Below are 18,935 nucleotides of genomic sequence, written 5' to 3'. Positions count from 1 at the left end.
GACTAGGTCTGGGACTGTGTCTGGGACTGGGAGTGTGTCTGGGACTGGGTCTGGGACTGGGTCTGGGACTAGGTCTGGGACTGGGAGCGTGTCTGGGACTGGGGCTGGGACTGGGTCTGGGACTGGGTCTGGGACTGGGAGTGTGTCTGGGTCTGGGACTAGGTCTGGGACTGGGTCTGGGACTAGGTCTGGGACTGTGTCTGGGACTGGGAGTGTGTCTGGGACTGTGTCTGGGACTGTGTCTGGGACTGGGAGTGTGTCTGGGACTGGGTCTGGGACTGTGTCTGGGACTGGGAGTGTGTCTGGGACTGGGTCTGAGACTGGAGCAGAGGTAGATAACTAGATCCCGTCAGAGAGGTAGGGAGAGTAGACTCAGGGTGTATAATGAGACCAGGACCATATGCAGGGTGAGGGTGTGCTTGTGTCTGTATGCATTTGTTTTACTATGGCTGCATTTACACAGGCAGCCTAATTCTGATGTTTTTACACTAATTGGTCTTTTGATCAATCAGATCAGCCCTTTTGCTAATAATTGGGCAAAATATCAGAATGGGGCTGGCTGTGCACTACAGTATGTTCTTGATTGGCTCGTAAGCCACGTTCCCTACTAAGAGTTCCATTCACACCCTTCTATCAATAGCCATCAGTGAACTCTGGTCTCTCAGATAGACTTGACCTCAGTCAGTCACAATCCTCTATAATCTTAGCAGACTGGTGTCCCACTGACTCTCCCCAATGGGAGTCAGGATGGTCAGACCAAGGATCAGACTGGTGTCCCACTGACTCTCCCCAATGGGAGTCAGGATGGTCAGACCAAGGATCAGACTGGTGTCCCACTGACTCTCCCCAATGGGAGTCAGTATGGTCAGACCAAAGATCATTGAGCTATTTGATTTGGAAGGTTCCTAGAGCAACACATCCGACATGAACATGTTGGTGAGAGTCTCACCTTTCCTTAGAGAGGTTATGTTAGTGTGTAGGCCAAACTGTTCAGACGCTACAGACAGAAGTTGCCAGATCGGCGGTACCAACTTCAGACGAGCCCCCGTGACTCTTACGTTGGTAAGAGTCTCATCTTTGCGTAGTAGTTTTGTAGGCCAAACCGTTTGGACTTACAGACGTTTTCGTGAGAGAACCGTTTTTCGGGATGTCTCATGGTCTGTCACGTCCTGGCCAGTATATATAAAGTTAATTGTTTTGTAGTTTGGTCAGGGCGTGGCAGAGGGTATTTGTTTTATGTGGTTCGGGGTGGTGTGTTTGTTAAAAGGGTGTTTGGTTTAGTATTTCCGGGTTTTGGTTTATGTCTAGGTAGTTCTATGTGGAGTCTAGTGAGTGTATGTCTATGTTTGGTTAATTGGGGTTGGGACTCTCAGTTGAAGGCAGGTGTTGTCTATCTGCCTTTGATTGAGAGTCCCATATATTAGGGTGTGTTTGTGTTTGTGATTTGTGGGTGATTGTTCTGTGTTTAGCCTATGCTAGCCAGACTGTTTGTAGTTGTTCATTCGTTCTTTTGTTTTGTGATTTTTGTACGTTCATTTTTTGAAGTAAATAAATTCTCAAGATGAGCATACACGTACCTGCTGCGTATTGGTCCACATTTTCCAACGATGATTTCGTTATATCATCAGAGGACGAAGACAACCGTGACAGAATCACCCACCACTCAAGGACCAAGCAGCAGAAGAAGGAGCAGAGGGAATTCGAGATGGACTGGCGGGAGAAATGGACCTGGGAGGAAGTTCTGGACGGGGCCGGACCTTGGCACCAGGCTGGGGATTATCGACGCCCGCAGTGGGAAATTGAGGCAGCCAAGGCAGAGAGGCGGTGGTACGAGGCCAAGTACGCGCTGAAGGAGAAGCACGAGAGGCACCCCCAAGAAAATTTTTTTTGGGGGGCACACGGGTAGTTTGGCTAGGCGTAAGAAGAGCCGGAAGCCAGCTACCCGTGGTTATATGGAGGAGCGTATGGGGTGGAGAGCGCTATGTTTCGCTGAGAAGCGCACTATCTCACCCATACGCACGCACAGTCCGGTGCGAGTTATTCCAGCCCCTCGCAGGTGCCGTGCTAGGGCGGGCATCCAGCCTGGTAGGAGGATGTCTGCGCAGCGCATCTGGTCGCCGGTACGCCTCCGAGGACCAGGCTACCCAACTCCCGCTCTACGCACGGCTACCATCAGGCCCCTGCACAGCCCAGTCTGCCCTGTATGAGCACCCCGCTCGTACAGGGCTACTAGTTCCATCCAGCCAAGGCGGGTTGTGCAGGAGGTAAGATCTAGACCGGCTGTGCGCCTCCATAGCCCTGGGTTTCCAGCTCCTGTCTCTCGTGCGGACCCGGAAGTGCGTCCACCCAGTCCGACTCGTCCTGTTCCCGCTCCCCGCACTAAACTGCAAGTGCGTAAACCCAGCCTCGCCAGTCAAGGGTCATCATCAGAGCTGCCCGCCAGTCAACAGTCGTCGGAGCTGCCCGCCAGTCAACAGTCGTCGGAGCTGCCCGCCAGTCAACAGTCGTCGGAGCTGCCCGCCAGTCAACAGTCGTCGGAGCTGCCCGCCAGTCAACAGTCGTCGGAGCTGCCCGCCAGTCAACAGTCGTCGGAGCTGCCCGTCAGTCAACAGTCGTCGGAGCTGCCCGTCAGTCAACAGTCGTCGGAGCTGCCCGTCAGTCAACAGTCGTCGGAGCTGCCCGTCAGTCAACAGTCGTCGGAGCTGCCCGTCAGTCAACAGTCGCCGGAGTGGTCAGACTGCGCTGAACTGCCGGAGTGGTCAGACTGCGCTGAACTGCCGGAGTGGCCAGACTGCGCTGAACTGCCGGAGTGGCCAGACTGCGCTGAACTGCCGGAGTGGCCAGACTGCCCTGAACTGCCGGAGTGGCCAGACTGCCCTGAACTGCCGGAGTGGCCAGACTGCCCTGAACTGCCGGAGTGGCCAGACTGCCCTGAACTGCCGGAGTGGCCAGACTGCCCTGAACTGCCGGAGTGGCCAGACTGCCCTGAACTGCCGGAGTGGCCAGACTGCCCAGACGGTCCCGAGTTGCCAGACTGCCCAGACTGTCCCGAGTTGCCAGACTGCCCAGACTGTCCCGAGTTGCCAGACTGCCCAGACTGTCCCGAGTTGCCAGACTGCCCAGACTGTCCCGAGCTGCCAGACTCCCCAGACTGTCCCGAGCTGCCAGACTGCCCAGACTGTCCCGAGCTGCCAGACTGCCCAGATTGTCCCGAGCTGCCAGACTGCCCAGACTGTCCCGAGCTGCCAGACTGCCCAGACTGTCCCGAGCTGCCAGACTGCCCAGACTGTCCCGAGCTGCCAGACTGCCCAGACTGTCCCGAGCTGCCAGACTGCCCAGACTGTCCCGAGCTGCCAGACTGCCCAGACTGTCCCGAGCTGCCAGACTGCCCAGACTGTCCCGAGCTGCCAGACTGCCCAGACTGTCCCGAGCTGCCAGACTGTCCCGAGCTGCCAAACTGCCCAGACAGCCTGGAACGGCCTGAGCCGGAGCCACCTCCAAAAAATAGGTGGGTTGGGGAGGGGGGGTGTAGCACAGTGCCGTCGTTGACGGCAGCCACCCTCCCTTCCCTCCCTTTAGAAAGGAGGAATTTTTCTTTTGGGTATTGTTTGGGGTTATTTTTTTTGTTAAGGTGCTTCCGGGTAGCACCTTTATAGGGGGGGTACTGTCACGTCCTGGCCAGTATATATAAAGTTAATTGTTTTGTAGTTTGGTCAGGGCGTGGCAGAGGGTATTTGTTTTATGTGGTTCGGGGTGGTGTGTTTGTTAAAAGGGTGTTTGGTTTAGTATTTCCGGGTTTTGGTTTATGTCTAGGTAGTTCTATGTGGAGTCTAGTGAGTGTATGTCTATGTTTGGTTAATTGGGGTTGGGACTCTCAGTTGAAGGCAGGTGTTGTCTATCTGCCTTTGATTGAGAGTCCCATATATTAGGGTGTGTTTGTGTTTGTGATTTGTGGGTGATTGTTCTGTGTTGAGCCTATGCTAGCCAGACTGTTTGTAGTTGTTCATTCGTTCTTTTGTTTTGTGATTTTTGTACGTTCATTTTTTGAAGTAAATAAATTCTCAAGATGAGCATACACGTACCTGCTGCGTATTGGTCCACATTTTCCAACGATGATTTCGTTATATCATCAGAGGACGAAGACAACCGTGACATGGTCTGACAAACACAGCTGTAGCTCAGCCATCTTCCACCGCAGATGAGGAAGGACAACATGGATTAAGATGCAGCCCATGTAGAAAAACAGATACTGTATGTCTAGCTTAAACACACATGGGTATTTCTGGGGATTTTTTATTACGCTAATTAGATTTTTGCAGGTGCCCGGACATGGACTCTAGGGGTTAAGTTGCTTGATGGAGGATTTATCTATGAGAAATATATCAGAGAGCCAAATGCTACTCTAAAGCCAGCATACCGTATAATATGACACTCGCTATAAGAGATGTGTTCATATCATTCTTCTTAGAACACAAATAGCATCAACAGTGTTTGCTTTTTCATGAATTTCTCTGTAAATTCAAACATTCAACAAAGTATTTTAACCTGAATTAAACTCTCTCCTTGCTCAACTGTCAGTCAATGAACATACAGACAGAGAGAGGGGTTGGGTGTTGACCTGAGAAACACCTGATCATGTAATTGCCTATTGTTTATTTGTTGACTTTAATTAAATTACTCTGATAGGAGTGGAGATGATTAGTATGCATCCCCAAAATTAGCAGAACATCCAATTGGCTATTATTATAATTAGCCCCAGTGGCGCAGTGTGTGTGGTATGGTGAGGAGACATTGAAGTGGAGGGCTACACACACACACACACACACACACACACACACACACACACACACACACACACACACACACACACACACACACACACACACACACACACACACACACACACACACACACAGGGAAGTGAAGTGCTACTGAAAGACAAGTGTGCCCTTTCCCCACAACACATAAATCATAAGGAGTCAGTCCAGTGTGGAGATGTGATAATGTCACTGTTGGGAATGACTGGAGTATTTCACAGTGGGTCTTACACTCCACAGAGCCTGGGTAGGTGAAAAGGCTAAAGTGGCATTTATCATCTGCTGTGAACACTACACCGTTGGCAGGAGTGTGTTTTATGTACTACAGTATGATGTAAGTATGAGAGGAAGGATGTCAGTTGAGGTTTACGTGTAACTGTTATAGCAGTATTTGAGCACCTGCTTTCTGTACTGCATGTCCTATTATTACTGTCTGTGTTCTGTACGTGCATGTCCTATTATTACTGTCTGCTTTCTGTACTGCATGTCCTATTATTACTGTCTGTGTTCTATACGTGCATGTCCTATTATTACTGTCTGTGTTCTGTACTGCATGTCCTATTATTACTGTCTGTGTTCTGTACTGCATGTCCTAATATTACTGTCTGTGTTCTGTACTGCATGTCCTATTATTACTGTCTGTGTTCTGTACCGCATGTCCTAATATTACTGTCTGTGTTCTGTACTGCATGTCCTAATATTACTGTCTGTGTTCTGTACTGCATGTCCTATTATTACTGTCTGCTTTCTGTACTGCATGTCCCTTTATTACTGTCTGCGTTCTGTACTGCATGTCCTATTATTACTGTCTGTGTTTTGTACTGCATGTCCTAAAATTACTGTCTGTGTTCTGTACTGCATGTCCTATTATTACTGTCTGTGTTCTGTACTGCATGTCCTATTATTACTGTCTGTGTTCTGTACTGCATGTCCTAAAATTACTGTCTGTGTTCTGTACTGCATGTCCTATTATTACTGTCTGTGTTCTGTACGTGCATGTCCTATTATTACTGTCTGTGTTCTGTACTGCATGTCCTATTATTACTGTCTGTGTTCTGTACTGCATGTCCTATTATTACTGTCTGTGTTCTGTACTGCATGTCCTATTATTACTGTCTGTGTTCTGTACTACATGTCATATTATTACTGTCTGTGTTCTGTACTGCATGTCCTATTATTACTGTCTGTGTTCTGTACTGCATGTCCTATTATTACTGTCTGTGTTCTGTACTGCATGTCCTAATATTACTGTCTGTGTTCTGTACTGCATGTCCTATTATTACTGTCTGTGTTCTGTACTGCATGTCATATTATTACTGTCTGTGTTCTGTACTGCATGTCCTATTATTACTGTCTGTGTTCTGTACTGCATGTCCTATTATTACTGTCTGTGTTCTGTACTACATGTCATATTATTACTGTCTGTGTTCTGTACTGCATGTCCTATTATTACTGTCTGTGTTCTGTACTGCATGTCCTATTATTACTGTCTGTGTTCTGTACTGCATGTCATATTATTACTGTCTGTGTTCTGTACTGCATGTCCTATTATTACTGTCTGTGTTCTGTACTGCATGTCCTATTATTACTGTCTGTGTTCTGTACTACATGTCATATTATTACTGTCTGTGTTCTGTACTGCATAACCTATTATTACTGTCTGTGTTCTGTACTGCATGTCCTATTATTACTGTCTGTGGGAGTATTTTGGCATTATGCCAGTATGGGTGTGTCTATGAGTGAGTGTATGTGTGTGTCTAGGAGTGATTTTGTGTGTGTGTGTGTGTGTGTGTGTGTGTGTGTGTGTGTCTATGAGTGAGTGTGTGTGTGTCTATGAGTGTGTGTGTGTGTGTGTCTATGAGTGAGTGTGTGTCTATGAGTGAGTGTGTGTGTGTGTCTGTGAGTGAGTGAGTGAGTGAGTGAGTGAGTGAGTGAGTGAGTGAGTGAGTGAGTGAGTGAGTGAGTGAGTGAGTGAGTGAGTGAGTGAGTGAGTGAGTGAGTGAGTGAGTGTGTGTGTGTGTGTGTGTGTCTATGAGTGAGTGTGTGTCTATGAGTGAGTGTGTGTGTGTGTCTGTGAGTGAGTGAGTGAGTGAGTGTGTGTGTGTGTGTGTGTGTGTGTGTGTGTGTGTGTGTGTGTGTGTGTGTGTGTGTCTATGAGTGAGTGTGTGTGTGTGTGTGTGTGTGTGTGTCTATGAGTGAGTGCATGTGTGTGTGTGTGTCTGTGTCTATGAGTGAGTGTGTGTGTGCTTGTCCGTGTCTTTGTGAGTTTAAATGAGCTTGTGAATTCCCTGTCTGCAGTGTGTCTGCACAGTATTATACCAATCCTCTACATAAAAAGGCCATACAACTCAATATCTCCACAGTTGACCCTATTAAGGCAGGGCCAGCAGCTTATCACTGCATACTAACAGTCATTTAGCCTGGCTCCCGCTACACAGAACCAGGGCCAGGACTGGGGCTATTTGGGCAGCCAGGAAATCAATGAGGTTAGAGGGAGAAATGGAGAGGTTATAGAGGAGCCTGTCAGAGCCTGTCTCAGAGCAGTTCTCTCAATCTCAGACACGTACAGTACAGAAGCCAAGTGTTTTTAGCATGGCTGTGGTTCTGAGCCCTGGAGGCGCCATATCTGGATGTGTAGTTCAGAGCAGGGCCAGGCATCATGGCTGGATGTGTAGTTCAGAGCAGGGCCAGGCGTAATGGCTGGATGTGTAGTTCAGAGCAGGGCCAGGCGCCATGGCTGGATGTGTAGTTCAGAGCAGGGCCAGGCGCCATGGCTGGATGTGTAGTTCAGAGCAGGGCCAGGCGTCATGGCTGGATGTGTAGTTCAGAGCAGGGCCAGGCGTCATGGCTGGATGTGTAGTTCAGAGCAGGGCCAGGCGTCATGGCTGGATGTGTAGTTCAGAGCAGGGCCAGGCGTCATGGCTGGATGTGTAGTTCAGAGCAGGGCCAGGCGCCATGGCTGGATGTGTAGTTCAGAGCAGGGCCAGGCGCCATGGCTGGATGTGTAGTTCAGAGCAGGGCCAGGCGTCATGGCTGGATGTGTAGTTCAGAGCAGGGCCAGGAGTGTGATTGTGTTTCTCATCTCATACCCTTTTTAGCGCCCATTCTCATTCTGTCACGCAATCTTTTAGTTGTTCCTGTTTTTTACTCTTCTGTTTCGTCTGTGATCTCCTACATGACAGCTCATGGTTTCTCTTCATCACTCTCCAATGTTGAGACCTCTAACAGATCTCTCTCTCCGTGTCTCTCTCTCTCTCCGTGTCTCTCTCTTCCCTCTACAGACGCCAATGCCTGCCCCGCCAAGGAGTTCCAGTGCCATAACAGGAAATGTGTGGCTCCCATCTTTGTGTGTGACGGCGACGACGACTGCGGGGATTGGAGTGATGAGGAGAAGTGCTCCATTTCCACCTGTGGCTCCCACGAGTTCCGCTGTAACGACTCGGAGTGTATCCCGGCTCTGTGGAGCTGCGATGGGGACCCTGACTGCGGGGATAAGTCTGACGAGTCTATGGAGCGCTGTAGTCGCCGGACAGAGCCCCAGAAGCCCCGGTGCTCGGCGGGGGAGTTCCAGTGTGGAAGTGGAGAGTGTGTCCACCTCAACTGGAAGTGTGACGGAGAAGCCGACTGCAAGGACAAATCTGACGAGGCTGACTGCGGTAAATCATCTACTGAATCTGGGCTTGGGTCACCTGAGGATGCACACATGATGCGGGCCTACATCTACAATGCATTCAGAAAGTATTCAGACCCCTTCACTTTTTCCACATTTTGTTACATTACATCCTTATTCTAAAATTGATTCATTAGTTTTTTCCCCCCTCATCAATCTAGGCACGATACCCCATAATGACAAAGCAAAAATAGATTTTTAGAATTTTTTTCAAATGTATAAAAAAAACTACGGAAATATGACATTTTACATGAGTATTCAGATAATTTACTCAGTACTTTGTTGAAGCTCCTTTGGCAGCGATTACAGCCTCGAGTCTTCTTGGGTATGACGCTACAAGCTTGGCACACGTGTGTTTGGAGAGTTTATCCCATTCTCTGTAAATTCTCTCAAACTCTGTCAGGTTAGATGGGGAGCGTCACTGCACAGCTATTTTCAGGTCTCTGCAGAGATGTTTCGATCGGGTTCAAGTCCGGACTCTGGCTGGGCCACTCAAGGACATTCAGAGACTTGTCCCGAAGCCACTCCTGCGTTGTCTTGGCTGTGTGCTTAGGGTCGTTGTCCTGTTGGAAGGTAAACCTTTGCCCCAGTCTGAGGTCCTGAGCGCTCTGGAGCAGGTTTTCATCAAAGATCTGTCTGTACTTTCCTCCGTTTATCTTTCCCTCGATCTTGACTAGTCTCCCAGTCCCTGCCACTGAAAAACATCCCCACAGCATAATGCCACCACCACCATGCTTCACCGTAGGGATGGTGCCAGGTTTCTTCCAGACGTGACGCTTGGCATTCAGGCCAAAGAGTTCAATCTTGGTTTCATCAGACCAGACAATCTTGTTTGTCATGGTCTGAGTCCTCTAGGCAGAGTTCCACTGTCCAGTGTCTGTGTTCTTTTGCCCATATTAATCTTTTCTTTGTATTGGCCAGTCTGAGATATTCTTTTTTTCTTTGCAACTCTGCCGAGAAGGCCAGCATCCCGGAGTCGCCTCTTCACTGTTGACGTTGAGACTGGTGTTTTGCGGGTACTATTTAATGAAGCTGCCGGTTGAGGACTTGTGAGGCTATGTAAATATTCCATAAAAAATTCGCCGTTTCCAGCTATAATAAAACAAGGACATTTCTAAGTGACCCCAAAGTTTTGAATGGTAGTGTAGGTGTGTGCCTTTCCAAATAATTTACAATCAATTGAATTTACCACAGGTGGACTGCAATGAAAATGTAGAAACATCAAGGATGGTCAATGGGAAAAGAATGCACCTGAGCTCAATTTCGAGTCTCATAACAAAGGGTCTGAATACTTATGTAAATAAGGTATTTCTGCAAACCAGTTTTCAGTTTGTCATTATGGGTATTTTGTGTGGATTGATGAGGAAAAAATTATGTAATACATTTTTTGAAAAAGGCTGTAACGTAACAAAATGTGGAAAAAGTGAAGGGGTCTGAATACTTTTTAATGCACTGTGCACGTATATAGTCTATATGGACAGGAAGTGGAGTCTTCTGTGTGTGTAGGGTTATAGTAAGCTTAGAATGACTAAATAGCTTTAAATCACTATCTATGTACAATTAATGTATGTGGATAGATTTGTGAGTGTACAGGCATTGGTGTATGTGTGTTCTAGCGTCTTTGTCTGTATGTGTGTGCCTGGGTTTGATGTGTGCATCAAACCCCTCCTGAGACCTCTGTGTTGGCGCCCGTTTATAAGAAGCTCCACGCTGGAATCACCACGGCAATCAGTGAGGTTGGTTGCCATGCAACAATGTGATGATTGGAACAGTGGAGAGCCCTTGAGAGGGAGCGAGGGTCCTCATAACCTGAGTAACACACTATTCTCAACCCCGGAGACCACTCAGTAATGGCAAACACTGATCACAAAGACAGGGAGGAAGTCAGAGTAGATTCATGCAGGGGTTTGAGACTTATTAGAGGGTTTGGATGTTAAAATATGATTCAACTACCTACCATTATAATCAAAATCACTATTATGATTCACATCTTCATTCCAATTAGACTGGTTTGGATTTCTTGCTGACCAATATAAAACAATATTTAAAAAAATCTAACCTTCATTTGACTAGGCAAGTCAGTTAATAACAAATTCTTATTTACAATGACGGCCTACCAGGGAACAGTGGGTTAACTGCCTTGTTCAGGGACAGAATGACAGATTTTTACCTTGTCAGCTCAGTAATTCGATCCAGCAACCTTTCAGTTACTGGCCCAACGCTCTAACCACTAGGCTACCTGCCGCCCCATATGGCTGCCATTTTCTCCCATTCTGGAACTTTGAGGGTTTATGATATAGCCTGTCTAGTAATTTAATAGGATCTCTATGGTAAACACCTCCCAGCTTCTCATTTCCACAGGATTTCTCTGGAGCAGAGGGGAGTTAGGAGAGAGAATAGGGGAGAAGGGGGGAACGGAGGGTGATTACTGTTGAATTGGAATGCACTCTGTGTTTGCCTAACCCAAGATAAAACACACACACATCTTTTCACAGGGGTCATTGTCGTTCTGACAGGATACCAGGTTGGGGTTGTATCTCTAAAGAGATGCATAGAAAGTTGGATGATGAGCAGTTGAATTAAATTCATATTTGTGGCTCTTTCCTGCGCTCTCTTGATTTCGACTCCCTCACACACACTCTCTCTCTCTCTCTCTCTGTGTGTTCTCTCCTCCACAGCTCTGCTGACTTGCCGTCCAGATGAGTTCCAGTGTGGTGATGGGTCCTGTATCCATGGTACCAAGCAGTGCAACAAGGTGCACGACTGTCCTGACTTCAGTGATGAGGCCGGCTGTATCAACGGTGGGTGGACCCTCATCCTCTTCTGTTCTTTATCTCCTGGATACTGCATTATGTCCATATAGTTGACATATGTTCCAATAATCTAAAATCGTTTTTTCCACCATATTGCTTTACTCACTGGGTTTTCACACAAAGGGAAGGCATTTATGGGTACATTGGGACACACTACTGGTGTAGATGAGAAATGTCCCAGAACTCTGAAATAGCTTTCTTTCTTCATATCCTTACTACATTCTCCTCTCTAGCTCTGTGGGCATTTCTGAGAATAATTGGGACGCAGAAGTGTTTCTGTATATCTGTGGAACAGTAACTCTAGATTTTGTTGCTATGTGTCTGTGGTAACACGTTCATATTTGACAGCTATGGTCTTTGTCTTGTCTATCTATGCCAGAGAAAACTCAAGGTCAAACTAATGCAGACTGGACTTTATTTAGGAGCCATATTTGTGAGATGTGGTCTGTGATCAACCTGGAATCGATAACAAACTGCTTCTGTGTACTAGCCCGACAGTAGTATAGTGTTGTAACTCCAGCCATGCAGACAGACAGTAGTATAGTGGTGTAACTCCAGCTCTGCAGACAGACAGTAGTATAGTGGTGTAACTCCAGCCATGCAGACAGACAGTAGTATAGTGTTGTAACTCCAGCCATGCAGACAGACAGTAGTATAGTGGTGTAACTCCAGCCATGCAGACAGACAGTAGTATAGTGTTTAACTCCAGCCATGCAGACAGACAGTAGTATAGTGGTGTAACTCCAGCCATGCAGACAGACAGTAGTATAGTGGTGTAACTCCAGCCATGCAGACAGACAGTAGTATAGTGGTGTAACTCCAGCCATGCAGACAGACAGTAGTATAGTGGTGTAACTCCAGCCATGCAGACAGACAGTAGTATAGTGTTGTAACTCCAGCCATGCAGACAGACAGTAGTATAGTGGTGTAACTCCAGCCATGCAGACAGACAGTAGTATAGTGGTGTAACTCCAGCCATGCAGACAGACAGTAGTATAGTGGTGTAACTCCAGCCATGCAGACAGACAGTAGTTTAGTGGTGTAACTCCAGCCATGCAGACAGACAGTAGGATAGTGTTGTAACTCCAGCCATGCAGACAGACAGTAGTATAGTGGTGTAACTCCAGCCATGCAGACAGACAGTAGTATAGTGGTGTAACTCCAGCCATGCAGACAGACAGTAGTATAGTGGTGTAACTCCAGCCATGCAGACAGACAGTAGTTTAGTGTTGTAACTCCAGCCATGCAGACAGACAGTAGTTTAGTGTTGTAACTCCAGCCATGCAGACAGACAGTAGTATAGTGTTGTAACTCCAGCCATGCAGACAGACAGTAGGATAGTGTTGTAACTCCAGCCATGCAGGCAGACAGTAGGATAGTGTTGTAACTCCAGCCATGCAGACAGACAGTAGGATTGTGTTGTAACTCCAGCCATGCAGAAAGACAATAGTATAGTGGTGTAACTCCAGCCATGCAGACAGACAGTAGGATAATGTTGTAACTCCAGCCATGCAGACAGTAGTATAGTGGTGTAACTCCAGCCATGCAGACAGACAGTAGTTTAGTGTTGTAACTCCAGCCATGCAGACAGACAGTAGTATAGTGTTGTAACTCTAGCCATGCAGACAGACAGTAGTATAGTGTTGTAACTCCAGCCATGCAGACAGACAGTAGGATAGTGGTGTAACTCCAGCCATGCAGACAGAGAGTAGTATAGTGTTGTAACTCCAGCCATGCAGACAGACAGTAGGATAGTGGTGTAACTCCAGCCATGCAGACAGACAGTAGTATAGTGTTGTAACTCCAGCCATGCAGACAGACAGTAGTATAGTGGTGTAACTCCAGCCATGCAGACAGACAGTAGTTTAGTGTTGTAACTCCAGCCATGCAGACAGACAGTAGTATAGTGGTGTAACTCCAGCCATGCAGACAGACAGTAGGATAGTGTTGTAACTCCAGCCATGCAGACAGACAGTAGTATAGTGGTGTAACTCCAGCCATGCAGACAGACAGTAGTATAGTGGTGTAACTCCAGCCATGCAGACAGACAGTAGTATAGTGGTGTAACTCCAGCCATGCAGACAGACAGTAGTATAGTGTTGTAACTCCAGCCATGCATACAGACAGTAGTTTAGTGTTGTAACTCCAGCCATGCAGACAGACAGTAGGATAGTGTTGTAACTCCAGCCATGCAGACAGACAGTAGGATAGTGTTGTAACTCCAGCCATGCAGACAGACAGTAGGATTGTGTTGTAACTCCAGCCATGCAGACAGACAGTAGTATAGTGTTGTAACTCCAGCCATGCAGACAGACAGTAGTATAGTGGTGTAACTCCAGCCATGCAGACAGACAGTAGTATAGTGGTGTAACTCCAGCCATGCAGACAGACAGTAGTATAGTGGTGTAACTCCAGCCATGCAGACAGACAGTAGTATAGTGGTGTAACTCCAGCCATGCAGACAGACAGTAGTATAGTGTTGTAACTCCAGCCATGCAGACAGACAGTAGTATAGTGGTGTAACTCCAGCCATGCAGACAGACAGTAGTATAGTGGTGTAACTCCAGCCATGCAGACAGACAGTAGTATAGTGTTGTAACTCCAGCCATGCAGACAGACAGTAGTATAGTGGTGTAACTCCAGCCATGCAGACAGACAGTAGTATAGTGTTGTAACTCCAGCCATGTAGACAGCCAGTAGTATAGTGGTGTAACTCCAGCCATGCAGACAGACAGTAGTATAGTGGTGTAACTCCAGCCATGCAGACAGACAGTAGTATAGTGGTGTAACTCCAGCCATGCAGACAGACAGTAGTATAGTGTTGTAACTCCAGCCATGCAGACAGACAGTAGTATAGTGTTTAACTCCAGCCATGCAGACAGACAGTAGTATAGTGGTGTAACTCCAGCCATACAGACAGACAGTAGTATAGTGGTGTAACTCCAGCCATGCAGACAGACAGTAGTATAGTGGTGTAACTCCAGCCATGCAGACAGACAGTAGTATAGTGGTGTAACTCCAGCCATGCAGACAGACAGTAGGATAGTGTTGTAACTCCAGCCATGCAGACAGACAGTAGTATAGTGGTGTAACTCCAGCCATGCAGACAGACAGTAGTATAGTGGTGTAACTCCAGCCATGCAGACAGACAGTAGTATAGTGGTGTAACTCCAGCCATGCAGACAGACAGTAGTATAGTGTTGTAACTCCAGCCATGCAGACAGACAGTAGTATAGTGTTGTAACTCCAGCCATGCAGACAGACTGTAGTATAGTGTTGTAACTCCAGCCATGCAGACAGACAGTAGGATAGTGTTGTAACTCCAGCCATGCAGACAGACAATAGTATAGTGGTGTAACTCCAGCCATGCAGACAGACAGTAGGATAATGTTGTAACTCCAGCCATGCAGACAGTAGTATAGTGGTGTAACTCCAGCCATGCAGACAGACAGTAGTATAGTGTTGTAACTCCAGCCATGCAGACAGACAGTAGTATAGTGGTGTAACTCCAGCCATGCAGACAGACAGTAGTATAGTGTTGTAACTCCAGCCATGCAGACAGACAGTAGGATAGTGGTGTAACTCCAGCCATGCAGACAGACAGTAGTATAGTGTTGTAACTCCAGCCATGCAGACAGACAGTAGTATAGTGGTGTAACTCCAGCCATGCAGACAGACAGTAGGATAGTGTTGTAACTCCAGCCATGCAGACAGACAGTAGGATAGTGTTGTAACTCCAGCCATGCAGACAGACAGTAGTATAGTGGTGTAACTCCAGCCATGCAGACAGACAGTAGTATAGTGGTGTAACTCCAGCCATGCAGACAGACAGTAGTATAGTGTTGTAACTCCAGCCATGCAGACAGACAGTAGTTTAGTGTTGTAACTCCAGCCATGCAGACAGACAGTAGGATAGTGTTGTAACTCCAGCCATGCAGACAGACAGTAGGATAGTGTTGTAACTCCAGCCATGCAGACAGACAGTAGGATTGTGTTGTAACTCCAGCCATGCAGACAGACAGTAGTATAGTGTTGTAACTCCAGCCATGCAGACAGACAGTAGTATAGTGTTGTAACTCCAGCCATGCAGACAGACAGTAGTATAGTGGTGTAACTCCAGCCATGCAGACAGACAGTAGTATAGTGGTGTAACTCCAGCCATGCAGACAGACAGTAGTATAGTGGTGTAACTCCAGCCATGCAGACAGACAGTAGGATAGTGTTGTAACTCCAGCCATGCAGACAGACAGTAGTATAGTGGTGTAACTCCAGCCATGCAGACAGACAGTAGTATAGTGGTGTAACTCCAGCCATGCAGACAGACAGTAGTATAGTGGTGTAACTCCAGCCATGCAGACAGACAGTAGTTTAGTGTTGTAACTCCAGCCATGCAGAAAGACAGTAGATTAGTGTTGTAACTCCAGCCATGCAGACAGACAGTAGTATAGTGTTGTAACTCCAGCCATGCAGACAGACAGTAGGATAGTGTTGTAACTCCAGCCATGCAGGCAGACAGTAGGATAGTGTTGTAACTCCAGCCATGCAGACAGACAGTAGGATTGTGTTGTAACTCCAGCCATGCAGACAGACAATATTATAGTGGTGTAACTCCAGCCATGCAGACAGACAGTAGGATAATGTTGTAACTCCAGCCATGCAGACAGTAGTATAGTGGTGTAACTCCAGCCATGCAGACAGACATTAGTTTAGTGTTGTAACTCCAGCCATGCAGACAGACAGTAGTATAGTGTTGTAACTCTAGCCATGCAGACAGACAGTAGTATAGTGTTGTAACTCCAGCCATGCAGACAGACAGTAGGATAGTGGTGTAACTCCAGCCATGCAGACAGACAGTAGTATAGTGTTGTAACTCCAGCCATGCAGACAGACAGTAGGATAGTGGTGTAACTCCAGCCATGCAGACAGACAGTAGTATAGTGTTGTAACTCCAGCCATGCAGACAGACAGTAGTATAGTGGTGTAACTCCAGCCATGCAGACAGACAGTAGTTTAGTGTTGTAACTCCAGCCATGCAGACAGACAGTAGTATAGTGGTGTAACTCCAGCCATGCAGACAGACAGTAGGATAGTGTTGTAACTCCAGCCATGCAGACAGACAGTAGTATAGTGGTGTAACTCCAGCCATGCAGACAGACAGTAGTATAGTGGTGTAACTCCAGCCATGCAGACAGACAGTAGTATAGTGGTGTAACTCCAGCCATGCAGACAGACAGTAGTATAGTGTTGTAACTCCAGCCATGCAGACAGACAGTAGTTTAGTGTTGTAACTCCAGCCATGCAGACAGACAGTAGGATAGTGTTGTAACTCCAGCCATGCAGACAGACTGTAGGATAGTGTTGTAACTCCAGCCATGCAGACAGACAGTAGGATTGTGTTGTAACTCCAGCCATGCAGACAGACAGTAGTATAGTGTTGTAACTCCATCCATGCAGACAGACTATAGTATAGAAGTGTAACTCCAGCCATGCAGACAGACAGTAGTATAGTGGTGTAACTCCAGCCATGCAGACAGACAGTAGTATAGTGGTGTAACTCCAGCCATGCAGACAGACAGTAGTATAGTGGTGTAACTCCAGCCATGCAGACAGACAGTAGTATAGTGTTGTAACTCCAGCCATGCAGACAGACAGTAGTATAGTGGTGTAACTCCAGCCATGCAGACAGACAGTAGTATAGTGGTGTAACTCCAGCCATGCAGACAGACAGTAGTATAGTGTTGTAACTCCAGCCATGCAGACAGACAGTAGTATAGTGGTGTAACTCCAGCCATGCAGACAGACAGTAGTATAGTGTTGTAACTCCAGCCATGTAGACAGACAGTAGTATAGTGGTGTAACTCCAGCCATGCAGACAGACAGTAGTATAGTGGTGTAACTCCAGCCATGCAGACAGACAGTAGTATAGTGGTGTAACTCCAGCCATGCAGACAGACAGTAGTATAGTGTTGTAACTCCAGCCATGCAGACAGACAGTAGTATAGTGTTGTAACTCCAGCCATGCAGACAGACAGTAGGATAGTGTTGTAACTCCAGCCATGCAGACAGACAGTAGTATAGTGTTGTAACTCCAGCCATGCAGACAGACAGTAGTATAGTGGTGTAACTCCAGCCATGCAGACAGACAGTAGTATAGTGTTGTAACTCCAGCCATGCAGACAGACAGTAGTATAGTGTTGTAACTCCAGCCATGCAGACAGACAGTAGGATAGTGTTGTAACTCCAGCCATGCAGACAGACAGTAGTATAGTGGTGTAACTCCAGCCATGCAGACAGACAGTAGTATAGTGGTGTAACTCCAGCCATGCAGACAGACAGTAGTATAGTGGTGTAACTCCAGCCATGCAGACAGACAGTAGTATAGTGTTGTAACTCCAGCCATGCATACAGACAGTAGTATAGTGTTGTAACTCCAGCCATGCAGACAGACAGTAGGATAGTGTTGTAACTCCAGCCATGCAGACAGACAGTAGGATAGTGTTGTAACTCCAGCCATGCAGACAGACAGTAGTATTGTGTTGTAACTCCAGCCATGCAGACAGACAGTAGGATAGTGGTGTAACTCCAGCCATGCAGACAGACAGTAGTATAGTGGTGTAACTCCAGCCATGCAGACAGACAGTAGTATAGTGGTGTAACTCCAGCCATGCAGACAGACAGTAGTATAGTGGTGTAACTCCAGCCATGCAGACAGACAGTAGTATAGTGTTGTAACTCCAGCCATGCAGACAGACAGTAGTATAGTGTTGTAACTCCAGCCATGCAGACAGACAGTAGTATAGTGTTGTAACTCCAGCCATGCAGACAGACAGTAGTATAGTGTTGTAACTCCAGCCATGCAGACAGACAGTAGTATAGTGTTTAACTCCAGCCATGCAGACAGACAGTAGTATAGTGGTGTAACTCCAGCCATGCAGACAGACAGTAGTATAGTGTTGTAACTCCAGCCATGCAGACAGCCAGTAGTATAGTGTTGTAACTCCAGCCATGCAGACAGACAGTAGTATAGTGTTGTAACTCCAGCCATGCAGACAGACAGTAGTATAGTGGTGTAACTCCAGCCATGCAGACAGACAGTAGTATAGTGTTGTAACTCCAGCCATGCAGACAGACAGTAGTATAGTGTTGTAACTCCAGCCATGCAGACAGACAGTAGTATAGTGTTGTAACTCCAGCCATGCAGACAGACAGTAGTATAGTGGTGTAACTCCAGCCATGCAGACAGACAGTAGTATAGTGTTGTAACTCCAGCCATGCAGACAGACAGTAGTATAGTGGTGTAACTCCAGCCATGCAGACAGACAGTAGTATAGTGTTGTAACTCCAGCCATGCAGACAGACAGTAGTATAGTGGTGTAACTCCAGCCATGCAGACAGACAGTAGTATAGTGGTGTAACTCCAGCCATGCAGACAGACAGTAGTATAGTGGTGTAACTCCAGCCATGCAGACAGACAGTAGTTTAGTGTTGTAACTCCAGCCATGCAGACAGACAGTAGTTTAGTGTTGTAACTCCAGCCATGCAGACAGACTGTAGTATAGTGTTGTAACTCCAGCCATGCAGACAGACAGTAGTATAGTGTTGTAACTCCAGCCATGCAGACAGACAGTAGTATAG

At 47.1% G+C, this 18,935-nt stretch overlaps 1 protein-coding gene across 4 annotated transcripts in view; it reads left to right on the top strand.

The window, feature by feature from the left end:
* lrp8 (low density lipoprotein receptor-related protein 8, apolipoprotein e receptor) overlaps window positions 1–18,935 on the top strand; it is a 501,836-nt gene that overhangs the window by 379,869 nt on the left and 103,032 nt on the right. For all 4 annotated transcript variants that reach the window (XM_045687838.1, XM_045687836.1, XM_045687837.1 and 1 more), the window contains exons 5-6: window positions 8,099–8,473; window positions 11,166–11,288. In XM_045687838.1, the coding sequence (XP_045543794.1) occupies window positions 8,099–8,473; window positions 11,166–11,288 (498 nt within the window). The remainder of the gene's footprint in view (window positions 1–8,098; window positions 8,474–11,165; window positions 11,289–18,935) is intronic.

The sequence above is a fragment of the Salmo salar genome, chromosome ssa10, assembly GCF_905237065.1.
Source record: "Salmo salar chromosome ssa10, Ssal_v3.1, whole genome shotgun sequence".
Lineage (NCBI taxonomy): Eukaryota > Metazoa > Chordata > Actinopteri > Salmoniformes > Salmonidae > Salmo > Salmo salar.
This window is presented reverse-complemented; position numbering and strand designations above follow the sequence as displayed.